This window comes from Aplidium turbinatum, chromosome 15 (assembly GCF_918807975.1).
Source record: "Aplidium turbinatum chromosome 15, kaAplTurb1.1, whole genome shotgun sequence".
Classification (NCBI taxonomy): domain Eukaryota; kingdom Metazoa; phylum Chordata; class Ascidiacea; order Aplousobranchia; family Polyclinidae; genus Aplidium; species Aplidium turbinatum.
In genome coordinates this window covers 6,695,216-6,713,329 of record NC_137486.1, presented here as the reverse complement: position 1 = coordinate 6,713,329, position 18,114 = coordinate 6,695,216, and the positions used below count along the sequence as shown (strand labels likewise).

At 38.3% G+C, this 18,114-nt stretch overlaps 3 protein-coding genes across 3 annotated transcripts; 1 reads left to right on the top strand and 2 right to left on the bottom strand.

Annotated features, from left to right (window-relative positions):
• Window positions 1-2,112: 2,112 nt before the first annotated feature.
• LOC145784456 (uncharacterized) lies at window positions 2,113-5,297 on the bottom strand. The gene is made up of 3 exons (XM_082596273.1): window positions 4,277-5,297; window positions 3,839-3,980; window positions 2,113-3,752 (listed from the first exon to the last, which is right to left on the bottom strand). The coding sequence occupies exons 1-3, from the start codon at window positions 4,668-4,670 to the stop codon at window positions 2,228-2,230; spliced, it is 2,061 nt and encodes a 686-aa protein (XP_082452399.1). The 5' UTR covers window positions 4,671-5,297; the 3' UTR covers window positions 2,113-2,227.
• Window positions 5,298-6,660: 1,363 nt separating this feature from the next.
• LOC145784811 (uncharacterized) lies at window positions 6,661-8,786 on the top strand. The gene is made up of 2 exons (XM_082596654.1): window positions 6,661-8,152; window positions 8,448-8,786. Exons 1-2 carry the CDS (start codon window positions 6,677-6,679, stop codon window positions 8,649-8,651), a joined length of 1,680 nt encoding a protein of 559 aa, XP_082452780.1. The 5' UTR covers window positions 6,661-6,676; the 3' UTR covers window positions 8,652-8,786.
• A 2,280-nt stretch (window positions 8,787-11,066) lies between these two features.
• Window positions 11,067-14,243, bottom strand: LOC145784480 (putative glutathione-specific gamma-glutamylcyclotransferase 2). The gene is made up of 2 exons (XM_082596305.1): window positions 13,986-14,243; window positions 11,067-13,348 (listed from the first exon to the last, which is right to left on the bottom strand). The coding sequence occupies exons 1-2, from the start codon at window positions 14,136-14,138 to the stop codon at window positions 12,908-12,910; spliced, it is 594 nt and encodes a 197-aa protein (XP_082452431.1). The 5' UTR covers window positions 14,139-14,243; the 3' UTR covers window positions 11,067-12,907.
• Window positions 14,244-18,114: the final 3,871 nt, after the last annotated feature.

Here is an 18,114-nt window from a genome sequence, read left to right as displayed (position 1 = left end):
AATTCACTCACGATTGCCGATTGCAGCAAAACAGCAAGATAATTGTTGCATGCATTTCATTGCATTGCAATTTGCAACTCTAAAAATTATTGTGTTGTCAAGGCCGTCGCTGCAGGCAGGGCCGGATTAAGAGTACTGTGGGCCTAAGGCTGTTTACTAGAGAAGGGCCCATTTTTGCAAACCAAGCTACAAAAAGTAATAAAAATACATACATGAAAAATTGAAATTATTTACTGCAAAATAACATAAACATAACAGAAAAATGGTTAATGATGGCGCATAATTGGTTTTGGAAACAAACACAATTTTTATTGTCAAATTTGAAGCAGATGGAAACGATTTTGGAAAGAAACGGATAGTGGGTAGGCCTACATATGGTAATACTTTACCTGATGACACTCTAAATCAGGGGTTTTCAACCTTTTTTTCAACGCGACTCCCTCAGAGCAATCAATGTGGTCTCGCGTCCCCCCTTAAAAGTATTCAACAAAAACATATTTAATGCAAAATTTAACTAAATTTTATTCATGCCCACATCTAGTTAGCCTATGTTTAGTTTCGCTGTTGCAACGTAAACTTCCAAAACGAAAAACGTTTTTTTGCGATGATATCACGGCTTTTAAGCTTATTACATTTCCTCCGATTGTTATTTCCATTTTCTATCAAGATCAGCTAGATCAGGGGTCACCAAACTACGGCCCGCCACGTGCTGCGGAAATAACAGCTGCACTATAACTGTTAAGGAAAAAAGTTATCAAACTTTTTGTGAAGGACTGACGTTGCTGTTGAGCTACACGTAACCTGCTAATGATTTTTTCATATTGTTTCTTCTTATGACATCACCAACTTTGTTGTTCAAAACACTAATGTTTCATCAGTGCGATATCTCTGTTTAGGCAAATCATACCAGCCAAACTGGACATCATAAGCAGAAGGATTTAGACAGAACCAGTGCTAAATAATTAACTTTTAGGTTGTGTTGCATACTTTATTCTTTAAAATGAGTACTAAAAAAATAAAAGTAGATTCTGAGTGTCGGGTGTTTAAAGAAAAATGGGAAGAACAGTATTTTTTTGTGAAAGCCAATAATGGTATAGCTAGTTGCCTGATATGTAACGAAAGTGTTGCTGTGCTGAAAGTGTATTATTTTCGTTGTAATAATCTAGACTTTGTTATTTATTGTGCTCAATTCAAGTCAATGGAGATTCTAAATAGTTGTATATCTTTTCGCAATTTGCATCCGGCCCGCAGCTGTTAATCTCGCAGCAATCCGGCCCTCAGAGAAAAATGTTTGGTTACCCCTGAGCTAGATAATAGGAGAAAAAATAATGAGAATAATCTACGTTTTCGCACTTTCACCGGATGAATTTATAGCAATCTTTTATGGATTTGTTTAGATTAATTTCAGTGAGATGGTTGGTGCTGCATATTTTCAACTTGCGTGCACCGTCAATGGGTGCACCTGTTGCTGAAAGAACTTACAAACAAAATAGCCGACACTATTGTTTTTCAATGCCATTGAAAACGATACTGAGAAATGTATATTTTGCATAGGATTCTACATAATTTTGCTTTTTCACCATAGCGTTGTTACTGTACTGGTTAACTTTAGTCTGCACAAAGCAACGTAGCCTACAAGAACTTGGTGAAAAACATCGAATGCTTTCCTATAGTTAAAGCCCTTTGCAATGTCTGAAAGCTTAAACGATATAATAACCTCAAGTAGAGGAATGGGCGATTGAGAAAAAACACAGTTTTTAATCTTTTCTGGCAAAAAAGAATTGAAAACAATAGGGGAGGGTGGGGTGGTTTGAACCACTTTTCTCAATATTCCTAATGTCTGCTTCAGGATTCAATTTTTCAGCAATTTTTTTGCATGACATCCAAGTCTAGGATGTACTTGAGCAAGCCCAAAGTGAATTTGCAAATGAAATTTATTACAACGAAAAATATAAAGTATTTTCAGAAAGTTCTCAAGTGGTTCAAATCACCCTTGGGTTGGGGTGATTTGAACCACTCAAAAGGGTGATTTGAACCACACTGGGGTAATTTAACCCACCTTTTCAAAGTTGGATAAATACACATTGTTTCATGAAAAAGATGTCTCAAACATTTACAGCGGTATAAGTACAAAAATAATAAAAAACATGCAACACAAACAACGACCAGTAACTGTCAATCAACTGTCTCGTAAGAGTAATTAAGCATTGTCAACATCAATATGTTATCATTCCAAATTGAACTCTTTCAGGCAACAATTGAATATAAAATGGCTCTCCCTTCTTGCAGTTCCTCCCGCTTTTTGTGGATTGGGTAAAACTTTTACTATGTCGCTTCGTGGAAAAGACCCTTCATCATTTTCTTTGAATGTAAATGATGGCTTTCCACTCTTATTTGTAGATGGAACCTTTTGCAAGAAGCGAGCTTCAGGCTCCTCGTCGATTGTGCCCACGTCATCTATCTTGCCAATGTAATGACGTGTGTTCTCTTTGGTATTAAATTTAACAACAACAAAATCTCCTACAGCAAGTTCTTTGGGATTTTGCTCTTCATTTACACTACTTCCACTCTCTGATGCTGTGTCTGACATATCGTCCAAAGGAACTGCATCATCCTCATCAGAACTTGAGCTTTCATTAAGAGCTAGCACACGTTTTGTGGGGGGTTTCTTTGGCTTTGGTCTAATAATTTTTTGTTTTCTTCTGAGCAATTTTTCCTGCTTTGCACGTCTTTCTTCGTGCTGAATTTTTATTGCCTGTTTTTCTGGAGTCTCTGTGAGAACCCGACTTTTTACTCGTTTCCTTTTGCGTTGAACTCTTGGGGTTTTGCTTGATGGTAATGGAATAACTTCGTTGGGTGGTATGAAGCTTTCTGAGGCGTGATATTCCTCGAGATCTTGCAATGAAGATACGGGTAAATGTGTCGCACCTTCAAAGAAATAAGCATTATCAGTTGATCGGTTAGCAATAGTGTTGGGAACTGCGGCCATAACATTAGCTTCATTCACTTCAGGTTGATGGGAGGTACTTGTTTGGGGATTTGGTCTATCACTCAGAAGTGATGGGGCAAAATCTGTGTCTGTGAATATACTTTTGTTAAAAGGATATATTCCTGTAGAGGCAAAGCCAGAAGTGATGTTCCTTGGCGTCATAGCGTTTAAAAAAGCCTCCTTAACGCATTGTGGAATGTCATAAATCCGAAAAGTTTTGTTGTTGTAGGTTCGCATCCATCCATCTACAGCCTGGTTGTAATAGCCTTTAAATGGCCCAAACACTGATTTATCAAGCGGTTGAAGTTTGTGAGAAGTGTGAGGAGGCAAAGTCAGCAATTCAATGCCACTTTTATCAGCAAACTCCACAGCCTCCCAAGAAACGTGAGACTCATGGTTGTCGAGAATTAAGAGGACAGGTTGAGAGGGGGAACAACCACTATGCTTCACAAAATGTTTCAAGTAGACCAAAAATTTTTCTTCGTTAATCCACCCAGATTTGGTACCTTCTCCAATGGATTCTGCTGGTCCATGTCTAACAAATTCCTCCTTATATCTTACTCTTGGAAAGATAAACATGGGGGGAATGGCAACACCTGAAGCACTGACAGCACATACAACTGTTACAAGTTCTCCTCTCTCTGCAGATGTCACAGAACCAACTTGTTTTTTTCCTTTCGTTGTCACGATATGATTTGGTCTTTGCACGGTTGTGACACCTGTTTCATCAAGGTTGTATATTCTACTTGCAGCAAAGTTGTACCTAAAACACAAAACGATACAATGAAGCCTTTTTCAGATCATAAGAATTGCTAAGTACAAAGCAATGTTAGGCTATTGTTACGAGACCTGTCCATAACTCTTCCAAGGTTGTCGAAAAACTCCCCAACAGTTGTTTTGTTGAAAGCTGTCGCTCTTCCTAAAGACGTCGCTTCTGGTTTACGACATGTCAGATGGTGTCTCTCCTTGAAACCTTCAAACCAGTCAATTCCTGCAAAAGTTTATGGGAAAGAATTGAGAGGTGGTGTGTGTTGAGTAATGTCGAAAAAACAAACCAATGTGATCTACAATGTGCTACCGTACACAATTTTCCACACAGAATTAATAAACAAGTTAATCGTGTCTGATTAACGAAACGTCGGAAAATAAATGCAGATTATCACTAAAAACACCTTGTGATAGTTTTGCTTATTTTACACCAGAAGAGCGTATCATGTTATTGAATTAAATGCCTGGTGAACAGTCTCATTCAATTTTTAAACAACATAGGCTTAAAATAAAACAAACCTGCCATCTTAGAAACCACCCAGTTACTTGGCATCTGAATGTTGTTCTTGTCAGCCAAACTGAAAGCCAACTCACGGCATTTGGTGCGTGTGAGTCCGTGAAATCTATCGTCCAGGTCTTTTATGTGCTGTGCGAGCAGACTTTCCAACTCCCAAGGAAACACCAGACTTTTTACCTTCGTTCTATTATAGCCAATGTTTTCTGAGAGTCTACCATTATCAGATCCAGGACGATTGCACTCTTTGTAATAGCGACCTAAAGTGGTCCTGTTAATATGTCTTCTTTTGGCAACTTCTCTGATCGACATTCCATTCTTTATTTCCTCCAAAGCAAGCAACATCTCCTCACGAGTGGCTGATGCGTGGCTTGTAGTTCTAACATGTTTGCGAGGCATAGTGATGGAAATAAAAACTTAAATTCAACTAATGCTTGTAATTTACTGTGGCCAATAGGAATACCCTGTGTAAGCAATTCGCAATATTACTACAGTTAACATAGACTGTATAGCCTATTTATAAGTAGCCAAATGCATACTAAAGCACTAGACTTACAATACATTGACTACTACAGACCGCAAACTATTTCAGAAGAAGCTACTAAAACTTATTTTCTTCTGGGAGGTTTGAGCCACCGGTTCAAACCTCCCGAATCAACTGGTTCAAACCTCCCTGTTGCCACCATTTTAAGAAACTTGTCTAATCAGCTATTAAATCTTTCACTTACAGAGCATTTGCCAGCATCATTAAACACCTTTTAGATAGGACTACTCATGGTAGTATTAACTATTGCCTAAGTAAAACAGCGAAGATGGCATGCAGCTACAAACTGAAATTCCTAAAATTTACTTTTTGCAAGGAAAACAAGTTCTAACCTGCTTGCGCTAAAATCGCTGCTGCTATCGCTCTAACGTAGACATGCTTTGGAATCACTTTACTTCCTCTGTCTACAGACATAGTTACGTCATTTCTACTTTTATGGTATCCGCAATAACAGCCATGGTTCAAACCTCCCAGTGGCTCAAACCTCCCCACTCTCCCCTACATTGAAATTTCAAGCGCCTCGCAAACCTCCGAAAAACGGCTCGCGACCTGCGATCCCCAGGTTGAAAAGCCCTGCTCTAAACTCAATTTCGGTAAAAGTGGCGCCTACGTGGTTTTGGAAATGGGCTCTTCATATGTATTGGCTCAACTCGGTCATTCGTTTTTAAGCAAAAACTGTACTGTTACTGATTCTGTATCACTATCAGCCTTTCAAAAATTGAGGGCCGAATTTTTCCAGGGCCTAAAGCTATAGCCTTATTAGCCTAATGGTTAATCCGGCCCTGGCTGCAGGGGGGCGTGCCCCCTCTCCTGACAACGACCTGTGCACACACACTTCAGGCACTGAAGAAGAACTGGCTTTAATTTTAGTTTCATTAACTAGGTGGCGAGTAAAAATATTACTTTTCATGGTTTTTCCACTTGTGTGTTGATCCGAAATAAAATTTATCGGCGATAATCAAATATTGCCTTTAACGATAAACGATAACTGAAAAAATAATTAAGCGATAACGATAAGCGATAAAAATTTATCGCCGATAATTATCGCCGGTAAACTATCGCCGATAATGCCCATCACTGACCATAGCCTAACTACTGTAAATTGACACCGTGACTTCCAAGATAAAGAATCCGTGGTGAACTGACTAAATTACTAAAAGAACTGTCACAATCAATGTGCAAAGCCTCGCGTCGGGCTGCTTTGCGTCTTGACAGAATGTGTTGTTTTCATTATGGAATTCTTGAGCGATGTGTTATTATCGGGTATTGACCTAAAGTAACCTCTGATGACGAAATCTGTATTATGTAACGTGTTTTCTACAACCTTCGGCCCTACGTGACATTCTAGAGACTTCTGTTGTTTACATTTAAATGCTACGTGACCGACGATGAGTTCGTGTGATGCAATACTACGTTACCTTCTCGAAGTTACTGGACTGAACAACCAACTATATAAATAGTGGTGTAGTTTGTGTAATGTTTATTCTGATTATTATGAGATTATTATGAGTTGATTATGAGAGTTGTGCTATGAGTTGTGGATTGGTAGTTGATGCAGAAATTAGAGTTATTTGAGAAGCCGTTCGTTAAAGTTCTTCAAGAAGTCAGATTATCATTTCGCTAGTAGAATTATTCGACATTTAATTGACTGCTTTTCGGTTTAACCCATTAAACTACGTCATTGAACCTTTCCAAGTCTTTTTCCTGGTAAGAGATAGAAAGAAATCGTGACATTCTGGGGGCTCGTCCGGGAATACCGAAAAAGGAGATAACCGAAAAACCGAAGAATACCGAAAGATTTATTGAAAGAATAATAAATTAACAACAAGCTGTCAAAATGGCGGATGCCGTCAAACATGAGATGATTGAAGACTTACGGAGCATGGCTGAACGAATGGGGCTGAGTGACAATGAAAAGTCTCAGTTTGTGATGGAAGAGTATCACAAGATAATGGCCCAAAAAGCTCAGCGAGAAGCTGACGAAAGAGAAGATAGAAGAGCTGCTCGTGAAATAAGGAAAGCAGAACTTGAAGCTGAGGAAAAGCGAGCACAACTTGAAGCTGAAGCAGAGGAGAAGCGGGCGCAGCGCGAAGCAGAGGAGAAGCGGGCGCAGCGCGAAGCAGAGGAGAAGCGGGCGCAGCGCGAAGCTGAAGAAAAACAAGCTCAACGAGAAGCTGAAGAGAAACAAGCGCAGCGCGAAGCTGAAGCTGAAGAAAAACAAGCTCAACGAGAAGCTGAAGAGAAACAAGCGCAGCGCGAAGCAGAAGCTGAAGAGAAACAAGCGCAGCGCGAAGCAGAAGCTGAAGAAAGAAGAGCGCAATATGAATTGGAAAAGTTAAAACTTGAATTAGAAAGACAAAAGCTGGACATTGGTGAGCGATCTAATTCTACTAATGATAATGCTCGAGATGTTATTGTGACGCAAGTTAGACGTCCAGATTTGCCATCATTTGTTGAAGAAAAAGATGAGTTGGATAGTTATTTGTTAAGATTTGAAAGATATGCTACAATAGCCAAGTTGGAGAAGTCGACGTGGGCTACCCAGCTAAGCATGTTATTATCGGGACAAGCTCTTGATGTATATTCAAGACTTTCGCAAGAAGAAGCCATGAACTACGACAGATTGAAGTTAGCTCTGTTAAAGCGATACAATTTTACCGAGCATGGATACCGTCAAAGATTCCGTGAGGCAAAGCCTGAACGACACGAAAGCCCAGGTCAATTTATTGAACGTTTAAGAAACCTTTTGTTAAAGTGGTTTGAACTTTCGGGGGCCGAACAATCATTGGACGGATTGGCAAACCTTATAGTTAAGGAACAATTCACAGATTCATGTTCAAAAGATCTGTCTGTTTATCTAATGGAGAGAAGTCCAAAAAATCTAGAAGAAATAGCCAGTGTGGCAGAACAGTACTTAGTTGCTCATGATGAGAAGTTGTCGACTGAAGAAACGTTGTCATGCGATAATGACGAAGAGCAAACAAATAATTTTAAAGAAGGTGCTGTTCCAAGAGAAGTACGTTGTTTTAATTGTAATGGCTTAGGTCATAAGTCTGTTAACTGCCGGAAGAAGACTAACAGAGATCATCAGGAATCGAGGAAGTGGTGCAATCGTTGCAATAGGCAAGAACACGAAGCGAAGGAATGCAAGGACAAGTCGTTTTCCCGATCCAATCAGTCTGGAAAAGATAAAGACACGGACGTTTATCGATGCGGTTGTGCGTTAATGATTCCTGAACCCAAGCTTGACGAGGAGAATCCGGATGAAGATGTTTGCGGAAAAATAATACCTGAAGATTACCTGCCAGTAGTGGATGGAAAAGTTGGAGACAAAAAGGTAAAAGTTTTACGTGATTCTAGTTCTACGGGTATAATAGTGAGGAGAGATTTGGTGAAAGACAGTCAGTTAATGGGAAAAACTGGAATTGTGATGTCGATAAATAACACTTCAATCCAAGGACCGTTAGCGAAGATATATATCGAAACTCCGTATTGTAGTGGGACTGTGAAAGCGTTATGTTTACAAAAATCTTTAATTGATCTTATAATCGGAAATGTTATTGAGAGAAATTTTGAAGTTACTTGTTATTCTTGTGGCAAGAATGGTCACTTTGCTCGAGATTGTTCTGCAGATAATCAGCAACGATCTCACGATGACGGATATTACGAGCGCGATGAACCGAGGAGGAGAGGCAGGCGACGACCATTTGGAGTTTGCTATAGATGCGGTAGACGCGGACACTTCGCCAGGGAGTGCGTTGCTGACGGCGGACATTCGGAAAATAGACGTTGCCGTGACAACCACTGCTACCGATGTGGGGAGATTGGACACATAGCCAGGAGCTGCCCTTTTGATGAAAAGGCTTGCTACAATTGTCATAAAGAAGGTCATCTCGCCAAGGACTGTCCGGAGAGGAGGTGTTTCCGATGTAGGAAGATGGGTCATCTCGCTCGCCGATGCACTGAAGATGTTGAGGACGTTGGAGACTTTCGCCGAAAACATGACTATTGTTTTGAGAAAAGTTATCGTTGGTAGATCATGCAACGATGGACTTATGAGAATTGATTTATTGAGTAATTAATTGTTTTGTGGTGTGTTTTGTATTGATTGTGTTGTTATATTGTTTGCAACAATATTTTAAGGGGGGGCGTATGTCACAATCAATGTGCAAAGCCTCGCGTCGGGCTGCTTTGCGTCTTGACAGAATGTGTTGTTTTCATTATGGAATTCTTGAGCGATGTGTTATTATCGGGTATTGACCTAAAGTAACCTCTGATGACGAAATCTGTATTATGTAACGTGTTTTCTACAACCTTCGGCCCTACGTGACATTCTAGAGACTTCTGTTGTTTACATTTAAATGCTACGTGACCGACGATGAGTTCGTGTGATGCAATACTACGTTACCTTCTCGAAGTTACTGGACTGAACAACCAACTATATAAATAGTGGTGTAGTTTGTGTAATGTTTATTCTGATTATTATGAGATTATTATGAGTTGATTATGAGAGTTGTGCTATGAGTTGTGGATTGGTAGTTGATGCAGAAATTAGAGTTATTTGAGAAGCCGTTCGTTAAAGTTCTTCAAGAAGTCAGATTATCATTTCGCTAGTAGAATTATTCGACATTTAATTGACTGCTTTTCGGTTTAACCCATTAAACTACGTCATTGAACCTTTCCAAGTCTTTTTCCTGGTAAGAGATAGAAAGAAATCGTGACAAGAACACACCACCCAATTGACTGACAAAAACCATGATAGGCTACTGACTTTTTGTTTTAGCACTAAGTGGTTAATTTTAAGGAAGCGCAGTGTGATTAGATTAGAATGCTTCAGGCATTGCGGCAGATATGCATAACGGGAATAACGCTACAACGATGTAAAACTACGTAGGCCTAGGCCGATAAGTAGGTTATATCAAGCCCTACTAAGCGGTAGGCCTACAAATTCTAAGGCAACGCACAAATTCAAGCATTTCAAATTCCTAACAGACACAGATTTCTCAACGGCTATTAGACGCAAGGACTTGTAAGAAAAACCGCAGGCGCTACAATGACTTTCAATTTTCTCTGTTTTAGCAAGACGTTATATTACGACATCAAATCTGTGATTTCATCAACAATAACTTTTAAGAAATAGCGTCAGTTTCAAGTTATTGTGAAAAAACAACTATTCAATATCTGTAGCCTACTGTTCACCTCTATGACGAAATTTTACCATGAGTTTTCTCTTGTTGTTCTACAATCGTAAATATAGGCCTATTATTAAAATTTGCAAATTTTAAATTACGCAATTACTTGCCTTTTCTTTTAATATCTGAAAGTGCTTTATATAGGCTACCTCCACACAAACAAGTTTTGTACACATTATTTTTATTTCCAAGTTCAAAATTTATTCATTTTAAAAATCGACAATTCAAAAATTGGCCATCTAATTCTGCAAATCGAACTCACGAATAATACAATATCTTGAGACTCTATTCCGCAATTTGGACTCACTAATAAAGAAATTCCTTGAGATTCATTTCGTTATTTCTGTGTCATTGGAGCGTAGTTACGGCAGCAACATTTCTGCTATTATCAGGGATTATTAAACATCCAAATAAAAATGCTTAAACCCCTGCATTGAAATTGATAAGCATTTAAGTTAAAAAAAAAAAACTGGAACCCCTGCATTGGGATTATAAACCTTAAATAAAAAAAACTTAGAACCTGTGCTGTATTCGAGGGTATACAGCGGTATACGCAGTATATTCTCTGCTTTTTCGAGCAACTATAGTAGGCTATACCCTCTGGCTTTCCAAAGAGAGTGCCCATGCTATCCTTACTGATTCTTGACAACTACATATCTCAAATTTGTAGAGAGGATAAAGATATAGATTTCTCTCGGCAGGCTTTTTGGAATGTATTCATAGAAAAATAAACAATTTTGTACCTCTCGTCCAATTTTGATGTTGATAATTCATGTTATGGTAGAATAAAGATTAGCATTTTGCAAGTTATGTATTATTTATCATTTTGGCAAATCTGGCAGTATAGTCTACTTTGTGCTTTTTTTACGAATAGCCTGCAGCACTGCTTAGCACCCCTGCAGAACTAGAAGAATTTGGTTACCGTCTTTAGATTTTTCAATATCCACATTTTTGTAGAATGGTGGCCTACTGAATATGTCAATAGCGCCTAGATTTAGCACACGACTTTGCTCTTAAAACCCGCTAGCGGCTAGAATATGTAGCGGTGGTTTGATTCTCGGGGTACCAGTATGTGCTTGAGCACGTGCATCAAATACCCACGGCCATCGCTAGCAACACATTATTAGGTCTATTTGAATTGTTACACATTAAAAAAAAGTAAAAATCAGCCAGATGCTATCTGTACCACGTTTGTCAACCGTATAAGGCTACAATTTTTTTCATCCGTGCAAGTGCGAACCATCCCACTCGTTCAAAAGTACTTTTAGACAATTTCAGTCATGTGTAATGAAATACAAAGTCACAGTAGATTTAAGGCAAAGAAATATAATAAAAGACGAGAAAAACCAAACTTAATAATAAAAAACAAAGTAGGTCTTCCGTGAATGTTGACATCTGTTCGAAATCGGAACCACTTGAAATATAGGCTAGTATTCCAAGTGTCTTCTAAATATTCTACAGAGTCATTGTACTGGTCAAAATAAAAACAACTTTACTATACATGATGATGATGGCGTATGAGCGATCTTTCCAGGCTAGATTGGAGGGCAGGAAATCTTCAGCCACTCAGCAGTCTCGTCGTCCAGGATTCTCAGACCATGCGCACCGTGTGGAGGCCGGTGGGTTAGGCAGTGGTGGATAACATGGTCTGCGGTCTGTTCCGTGGCACCACACTCGCATTCTGATGAAGGAGCCAGGCCCCACTTGTGCATGTCCGAACGAAAGCGGCCGACGCCAGTTCGCAGGCGGTTAAGCCTGGCCCACGCAAGCCTTGCGAGGGACATCCCTGGTGGACGGGGATCGGCGTCGGGTATGAAGTCACGGAGCGTGGAGGTGTGATTTTGCCACTCCGTGTTCCACATGTGGTTCGTCCAGTGTTTAATATACATGAGACAAAACTAATCTTCTTCTTGTTAGTCACGAAATGAAACAAACTATTCCCAGGTTTGTGTCATGAAAAGCGGTTTCTACCATTGTGCCAATTTCAGTGATAACACGAAATCACACTATTTAAACAATCAGTGAAAAACCTGCTGCCAGTGCCAGGTCTGGGACGTTGACAGGATAATTTGAGCCCGATTCCAATCATTACTATTACTTATTTGCGTCAGACAAAGCTGTCCATTCAAAACAAAACGAAATAGGCTAATACACAAACTGCAAATGCACAAAGGTCACAGAGAGCCACCTTGGATGTCGTCTGAGTTCATTAAACATCTACTGTTACAAATTTACATACAATGAGCGTTGGAAGAGTTGAAAGTATTCAAAACGATAAAAACAATCAGATGACATCAGGTCTGATATAAAGCGATTTGAGGAGTGTAGCCTATGCAACGGTTAATAAACGAAAACATGTTTTTCCTCAATAAAACATCAAACGTTGTTATATTATTCATTACTTGATATTTCCGGGCACTGACATAACGAGGCAAATTGTGCAATATTCTGAAAGAATCATTGTAAGCAACACGTAATCGTTTTATACCAGAAGATCTAAACTTGTTCCACAACTGGGATGCGTAAAACGACATACAATAAGAACGAAATACGATGTTTTTTACAGCGGGTGAGCATTTACAAAAATAAAATTTTGCATTATTTGCAGCACAGTACTGAGAGCGTACCTGCCTTGAAATATCACATTCAATCCCACCAATGAGATTTGACCCAAAACTAAGACATTTCTCAGAAAGATGCAACGAATACGACGTGGTTTTTTTAAGCTTCCAGACCCCTTAGAAAGGTTGCAGCCTATAACATTATACCGGGTCCGAGTCCAAAGTTATACTTTCTAGACCACCTTGTCAACGCTACGGTCTACCGCACTTCTATTACTGGTTACTTCAATTCTATTTTACGTAGACTTGACTACAATGGAAAGCACAGTTTGTGATATTTCAAGCAGCTGTTGGTGGATGGTTTGTGGATGGTGCAGATGGACAGAGATGGTCACCACAAGCGTGCGTCACTAAATGTTCTAATGTAAATAAATGAGTGTCTTGATCTTCTGGAATGTTCTCTCGCACATAGTGAGCAAGTTTAAGCAAATACTCGATGTTAGTGCCACTTGGTCCAACTGCTCCGTAAATGTTTTTTGCTATCTCGACGTCGCTTGCTGGACCAAAATTAGGATGTTCTGGTGAAGCAATGTACAGTGTAATGTCAAAAACTGGTTGGCCACTTTCTTTAGGATGAAATGAGAGCGTGGTTGCCATATAATCCCTCTCCCTTTTGCTGAGCTTACGGCGAACGTCATCGATGCAATGTTTGGAAATCTTGTAAGCGATTCCCCAAACACGTTTTTCTAGGTCTTTTACAAGCGTTGCAACACGCCCAGGCTGAAATAATAAAAGACTATCAATCAATTGTTTATTTTACCAAAACAACAAAACACAGAAGAGAAATAAAACAACGATACTACTACTATGTTTAAGTTTTGTTTCCTTAGGCCTATTGATAGTGAGACAAGGAAACGACCATACGGTCCACTAGTCAGTCGCCACCATAATATTCCAGCAGTAAAAATACTTTAGAAACAATTTGAAGAATAAAACAAGTAAGCCTAGCACTCCGCTATAGGCCTACTTCGTTTCTAGTAGCCTACTTTATTACCATAGTCTTTTTTTTACGATTAGTCTAAGGCTATAGTAGGCTATGGCGGCAGCCTATGGCCTTCTGTTTTAACTAAGCTTCTAGTCAAAAGCTAACACGACAATAGGCCTATTTGCAATATCCGCCAACTAAGAGTGTAGGAACAACAAGATAGAAAGTGCATTTTAGAAGTGATTTAACTCTTTGGAGAAAAGTCAAGCCTCTGAAACTACAGTTTCGGTTCCAGATCTCCACACCAGTAGACTACTCCAATCAAATGCAAAATAAATAACCTGCTACTATGATAAGCTATAATCTTATAAAATTGTTTTAAACTTTAAAACATAAAATTGTTTAAGCCAAGTAATGCAATAACTTATTTACCTTTCCTGGAATTCCTCTATGAGTTTCATTGAAGAGCCAAAATCTTCTTTTGTATCCTTGTACGAAACCTACAATTTGTTCGTCGTACTCGAAATCTGGATTCCACAAAAGAGATCCATAACCGAATAGCCACATTGAGTCTGTATTCGTCATTACTGTTTCTCGATATAATTTGCGGAAATCAAGTTACAATTGTAGGGAAACACTTTAGGTAGGTTAATAATGTTGTTAGTTGTTGTGGTTACTTTTTTAGCGTTAATGAAACAGCAAATGCTTGTTGAAGAAACTAAAGAAAGCAGTATATTTTATTTCTATAGATAGAAGAATAAGTGATCGGAATATTATTTACTCCTATTTTAGTTTACAAATGAAAAAAATAAGTCTGGTTAAATAGTAACTTCTATGGCAGGCTTAAATTATCTTGAAAATAATGTTTTAATTGTGAATGCTTGACCTTAAATTGAGAAAGCATTTGACTTGCATTTTTAATCGAGATAAGATTCAGTTGTTCGGTTGATTTGATTTGGTTTCAAATCATTAACCTCGGACTGACAAAGCTTTTGATAGATTATTCCTGGCAGTTTCCCACACGTGCTTGTTGGGCTTTTGACACAGGACCGGTTACCGATATTGGTAGAGCGCAGTAAAGTTTCCGATTGTTGAAATTTTGTTGTCTGAATTATTTCATCCATTAGGTGCCGTTACCCTACACAGTAAATGGAAGACAGTTCTGAAACGCATTGCTTAACGCACACTCGGAGAGCCGAACCAGCGCCGCTTTATCGAGTCCAGCGTTTGACCACTGAGCTAAGGGGCGTACAAACGAAATTGTTTGATTATCTTTGGCCTACAATTTTTTTATATTTTTATACGACAGAACTAACTCTCTGGTCAAGCTAATCAGCGTTAGTTCAATGGTTAAGCACCCGACTTAATATCCAACTGGGCTACTTCGTCTCTCGGGGTGTGCGCTTGAGCAACGCATTTCATGACTGATCTCTATTTAGCCACATCAAGTGGATGGATTGATTCCCGGGCAGCAAAACTATGCAAAAGTGCTAGGATTTAGCTCTCAAAGAAGCTTTATCCGTCAGAAAGTAAAAATTTCCACAATCAATAGAACTTTAATAAGATTTTTCCACGTAATCTTCTTTTCAACTCGACTTTGCAAATTCACTTTATGCACTGTAGTTAATTTATGATTGATTTATAGGCTATTCATCAATATAAGTTGCCATGGAACAAAATAAATTTCGTCTCCAAATCAGGAAGCGAGGTAAAACTTTATATAGGGGTAAATAAAATTTTGCACTATAACAATAAAAACATTCCATAATAAGTAAATAAAATCAGTTAGGTTTTGACCTTGTTTACTTATTGTGTTTAATTGTTCGGTTTCATCCTAAATGAAGGATTCTTACATAATTTCCATAACTTACTGTTACGTTCTTTTCACTTCTTTAAGATTAAATTACACGTTGGCCCCCCAATGATGAAACAATTTAACTTTATCTGAATACCCACTTCCCAGCATGCCTTAGCATCACAATACGGTATTCACAAAAAAAATATAAATAAGCCTGCTAGATTTTTCTGGGATACTTTTTTTTTAAAACACTGAGCTGGAATTTGCAACCTTTCTTTGAAAAGTATCGTATTAAAAACTTTTTCCGTCGCTTTGCTGCTGAGTCTTAAACGACTGCCATTTTTTATGTGCCCACATCCTACCAACCAGATCAACAGCTATATGACCTTTCAATAGGTTATAAAACTCTGTTGCAGTAGAATGTGTCAACTTTTGGACTACCAATAGAATTAGGAAGACTCAATAGAATAAAAGTCTGTTGAAATTTAAAAAAAAAAATCGTAGGCCTACAGCAAGCGACAAATTCAAATTTTCAACAATAGCGAAACCAAGCTGATTTTCATTTCAAAGGCGCTTCTTTTATTTTCATATCTGCCACACTCTCCTGCTTATGTGTATGACATTAAACTCTAAGACCCTTTCAATAGAAATGCTGCAACATCTTCTAAGTATGCACTACAACTAGCCTACTTGACTAAAATGTTCTAATTTATTTGATTCAAGGTTGTATAACTTATTGACTAAAGCTCAAACTAAAGCCCAGTAGTCCTAAATAAGATCTAAATGCCATAATTTTTTTTTTGACTTCTTATATAGGACTACTGGACTGTGGATACCTTGCTTGGCCTACGTAAAATCGAGTTGGTTGCAACATAGATACGTCACTGTTCAAAAGATTCCTCCGTAAAAAGTAGGAGGGGTATTGTATATATGTGTTTTCCCACTGATCGCTTTAGTTACACCCTGGAAATTTTTATTTACCATTATGGCATAATAATCCTATGATAAAATATCCAATCTGAACCCGAAGACCCTTTCTGTGATTCACCATGGTCTTTTTTATCAAAAAACAATGAACAAAGGGAAATTTGTAAGCTACGTTGACAATAATACTTTCGAGAAAGGAACTGCTTTCGCCCCTGACTTATAGAATGTGGAGTTTGACGCGCAAGAAGATTTTTAAATTAAAATAGCCCATTTAAAAGTAGCTTAACCTGAAGGATATAGGCTACAACTATAATTATATAGACTGCACTTTCGTTTAAAAATATTGTTAATTACGTCATAAAAATGTGAATTGGCAATCAATGTGTATATGACAGACATTTTTCAGATAATAATATTATAGCTTTATTATCGTCGCTCAACAATAGCGACAGGGCTCATTTAATTTTATGGTTCACATGTCATCACATTCTTACCGGACTTACTCTCACTGCATTATGCAAGAAAGAACACAATCGGTACCGGTTTTAAAGTTTTCGAGTTGACCCGGCCTGGAATCGATGTCAGATCCACCAGTACCAGAACCGAAGACAACACCACTCGATTAAGCTGGTACGTTCTTCAGATGTTTCTGCTGCACTTAGCAGCGTTTCCCATTCTCAGGTCGACTGAATCTATGAAAATTTTTAAACAGGTTTGAGAATGCATTGGATTTTAAGATAAAGCACTAAAATCTATAAAAATTTACTCTTAAAAGTTTGGGCGTTTGAAGGTTGATAACTTCTTTAAGAAGATTTTCCAAAGTTTTCAATCTTAGAATACCGTACCATAAAGTAAACTGATGACTGACAATAATTTAACAGGATTGAATAGCATTATTCTAAACAGATACAATACACTAACACAATAACAACATGATAAATTCAAAAGTTTTCGGCAAGAACTTTTTGCCCTCATCAGGAAATACCTAATAGATCTAAACAAAAAAATAAAATACATAATGGTAATAAGTTAACAAGCGACTGAACATATAACTGCAATACGCACTGTGAGCGTTGGGTTGGGATCGTTTTTAGTCTAGCATCTTATCCGCAGCCGTTCCAACAAGGGTAGACCTGTGTTGGCTGCGCCTGACAAGAATATTTAGCTAGGTCCAGGCAAGCTTCCACACGCCGACAACGTGACCGTCCAGGCCGTGGAGCTCATTCTGATGATTCTAATAAGGTGAAACAGGCTGTTAAGGTTTTTAGTGGGTAGTAGTTTTAGTTTTTTCTTCTTGTTTTTTTTGCTTGGGATTGAACACTTTTTGTTGTATTAATACCATTTGTTTTTTGCCCATACAGGTTTGCCAAAATTCGACATTTATTTGTACGGCACACCCATGGCTTCAATATTTACCGCATGACCTATTTGACTTCTGACCATTTCGTATTACTTACATGACTTGAGTCCACTTAAAATTGTAAGTAATTATATAGTCAAAAAAAATTCTTTTAACTTTGCTAAAAACACAACTTCCTATAGCTTGTATAACTTATAGCAAAAGTTCTAAGAAAATGAATGTGTGAATGGAATCCACACGTAAGTCCGCGTTAGCTTCGAAACATAGCTTAGTCTGAATCGGGATAAGGTTTTATATTACAACAACATGTTGATTCAAAGCATGCAAATTACGAAATAAAATGTGAAGTTTGTAAATGATGTAGATATATTTAAATATTGTAAGCAACAAACACACGAAGAAATTTCCCACAATCTCGCATTCCAGAGTGGAGTTGTTGTTGTGATTATTCTTCTGCCTAACTGATGAAAAACATG

Excerpts from the sequence above, each read along its gene's own strand:
- LOC145784456 (XM_082596273.1), bottom strand. The coding sequence starts at position 4,670 with ATGCCTCGCAAACATGTTAGAACTACAAGCCACGCATCAGCCACTCGT. Across the intron at positions 3,981-4,276 it reads GGTGGTTTCTAAGATGGCAG|GAATTGACTGGTTTGAAGGT; the intron begins GTTTGTTTTATT and ends AAACTTTTGCAG. Across the intron at positions 3,753-3,838 it reads CTTGGAAGAGTTATGGACAG|GTACAACTTTGCTGCAAGTA; the intron begins GTCTCGTAACAA and ends TTTGTGTTTTAG.
- LOC145784480 (XM_082596305.1), bottom strand. The coding sequence starts at position 14,138 with ATGACGAATACAGACTCAATGTGGCTATTCGGTTATGGATCTCTTTTG. Across the intron at positions 13,349-13,985 it reads ATAGAGGAATTCCAGGAAAG|CCTGGGCGTGTTGCAACGCT; the intron begins GTAAATAAGTTA and ends TTATTATTTCAG.
- LOC145784811 (XM_082596654.1), top strand. The coding sequence starts at position 6,677 with ATGATTGAAGACTTACGGAGCATGGCTGAACGAATGGGGCTGAGTGAC. Across the intron at positions 8,153-8,447 it reads GAAAAGTTGGAGACAAAAAG|ATAATCAGCAACGATCTCAC; the intron begins GTAAAAGTTTTA and ends ATTGTTCTGCAG.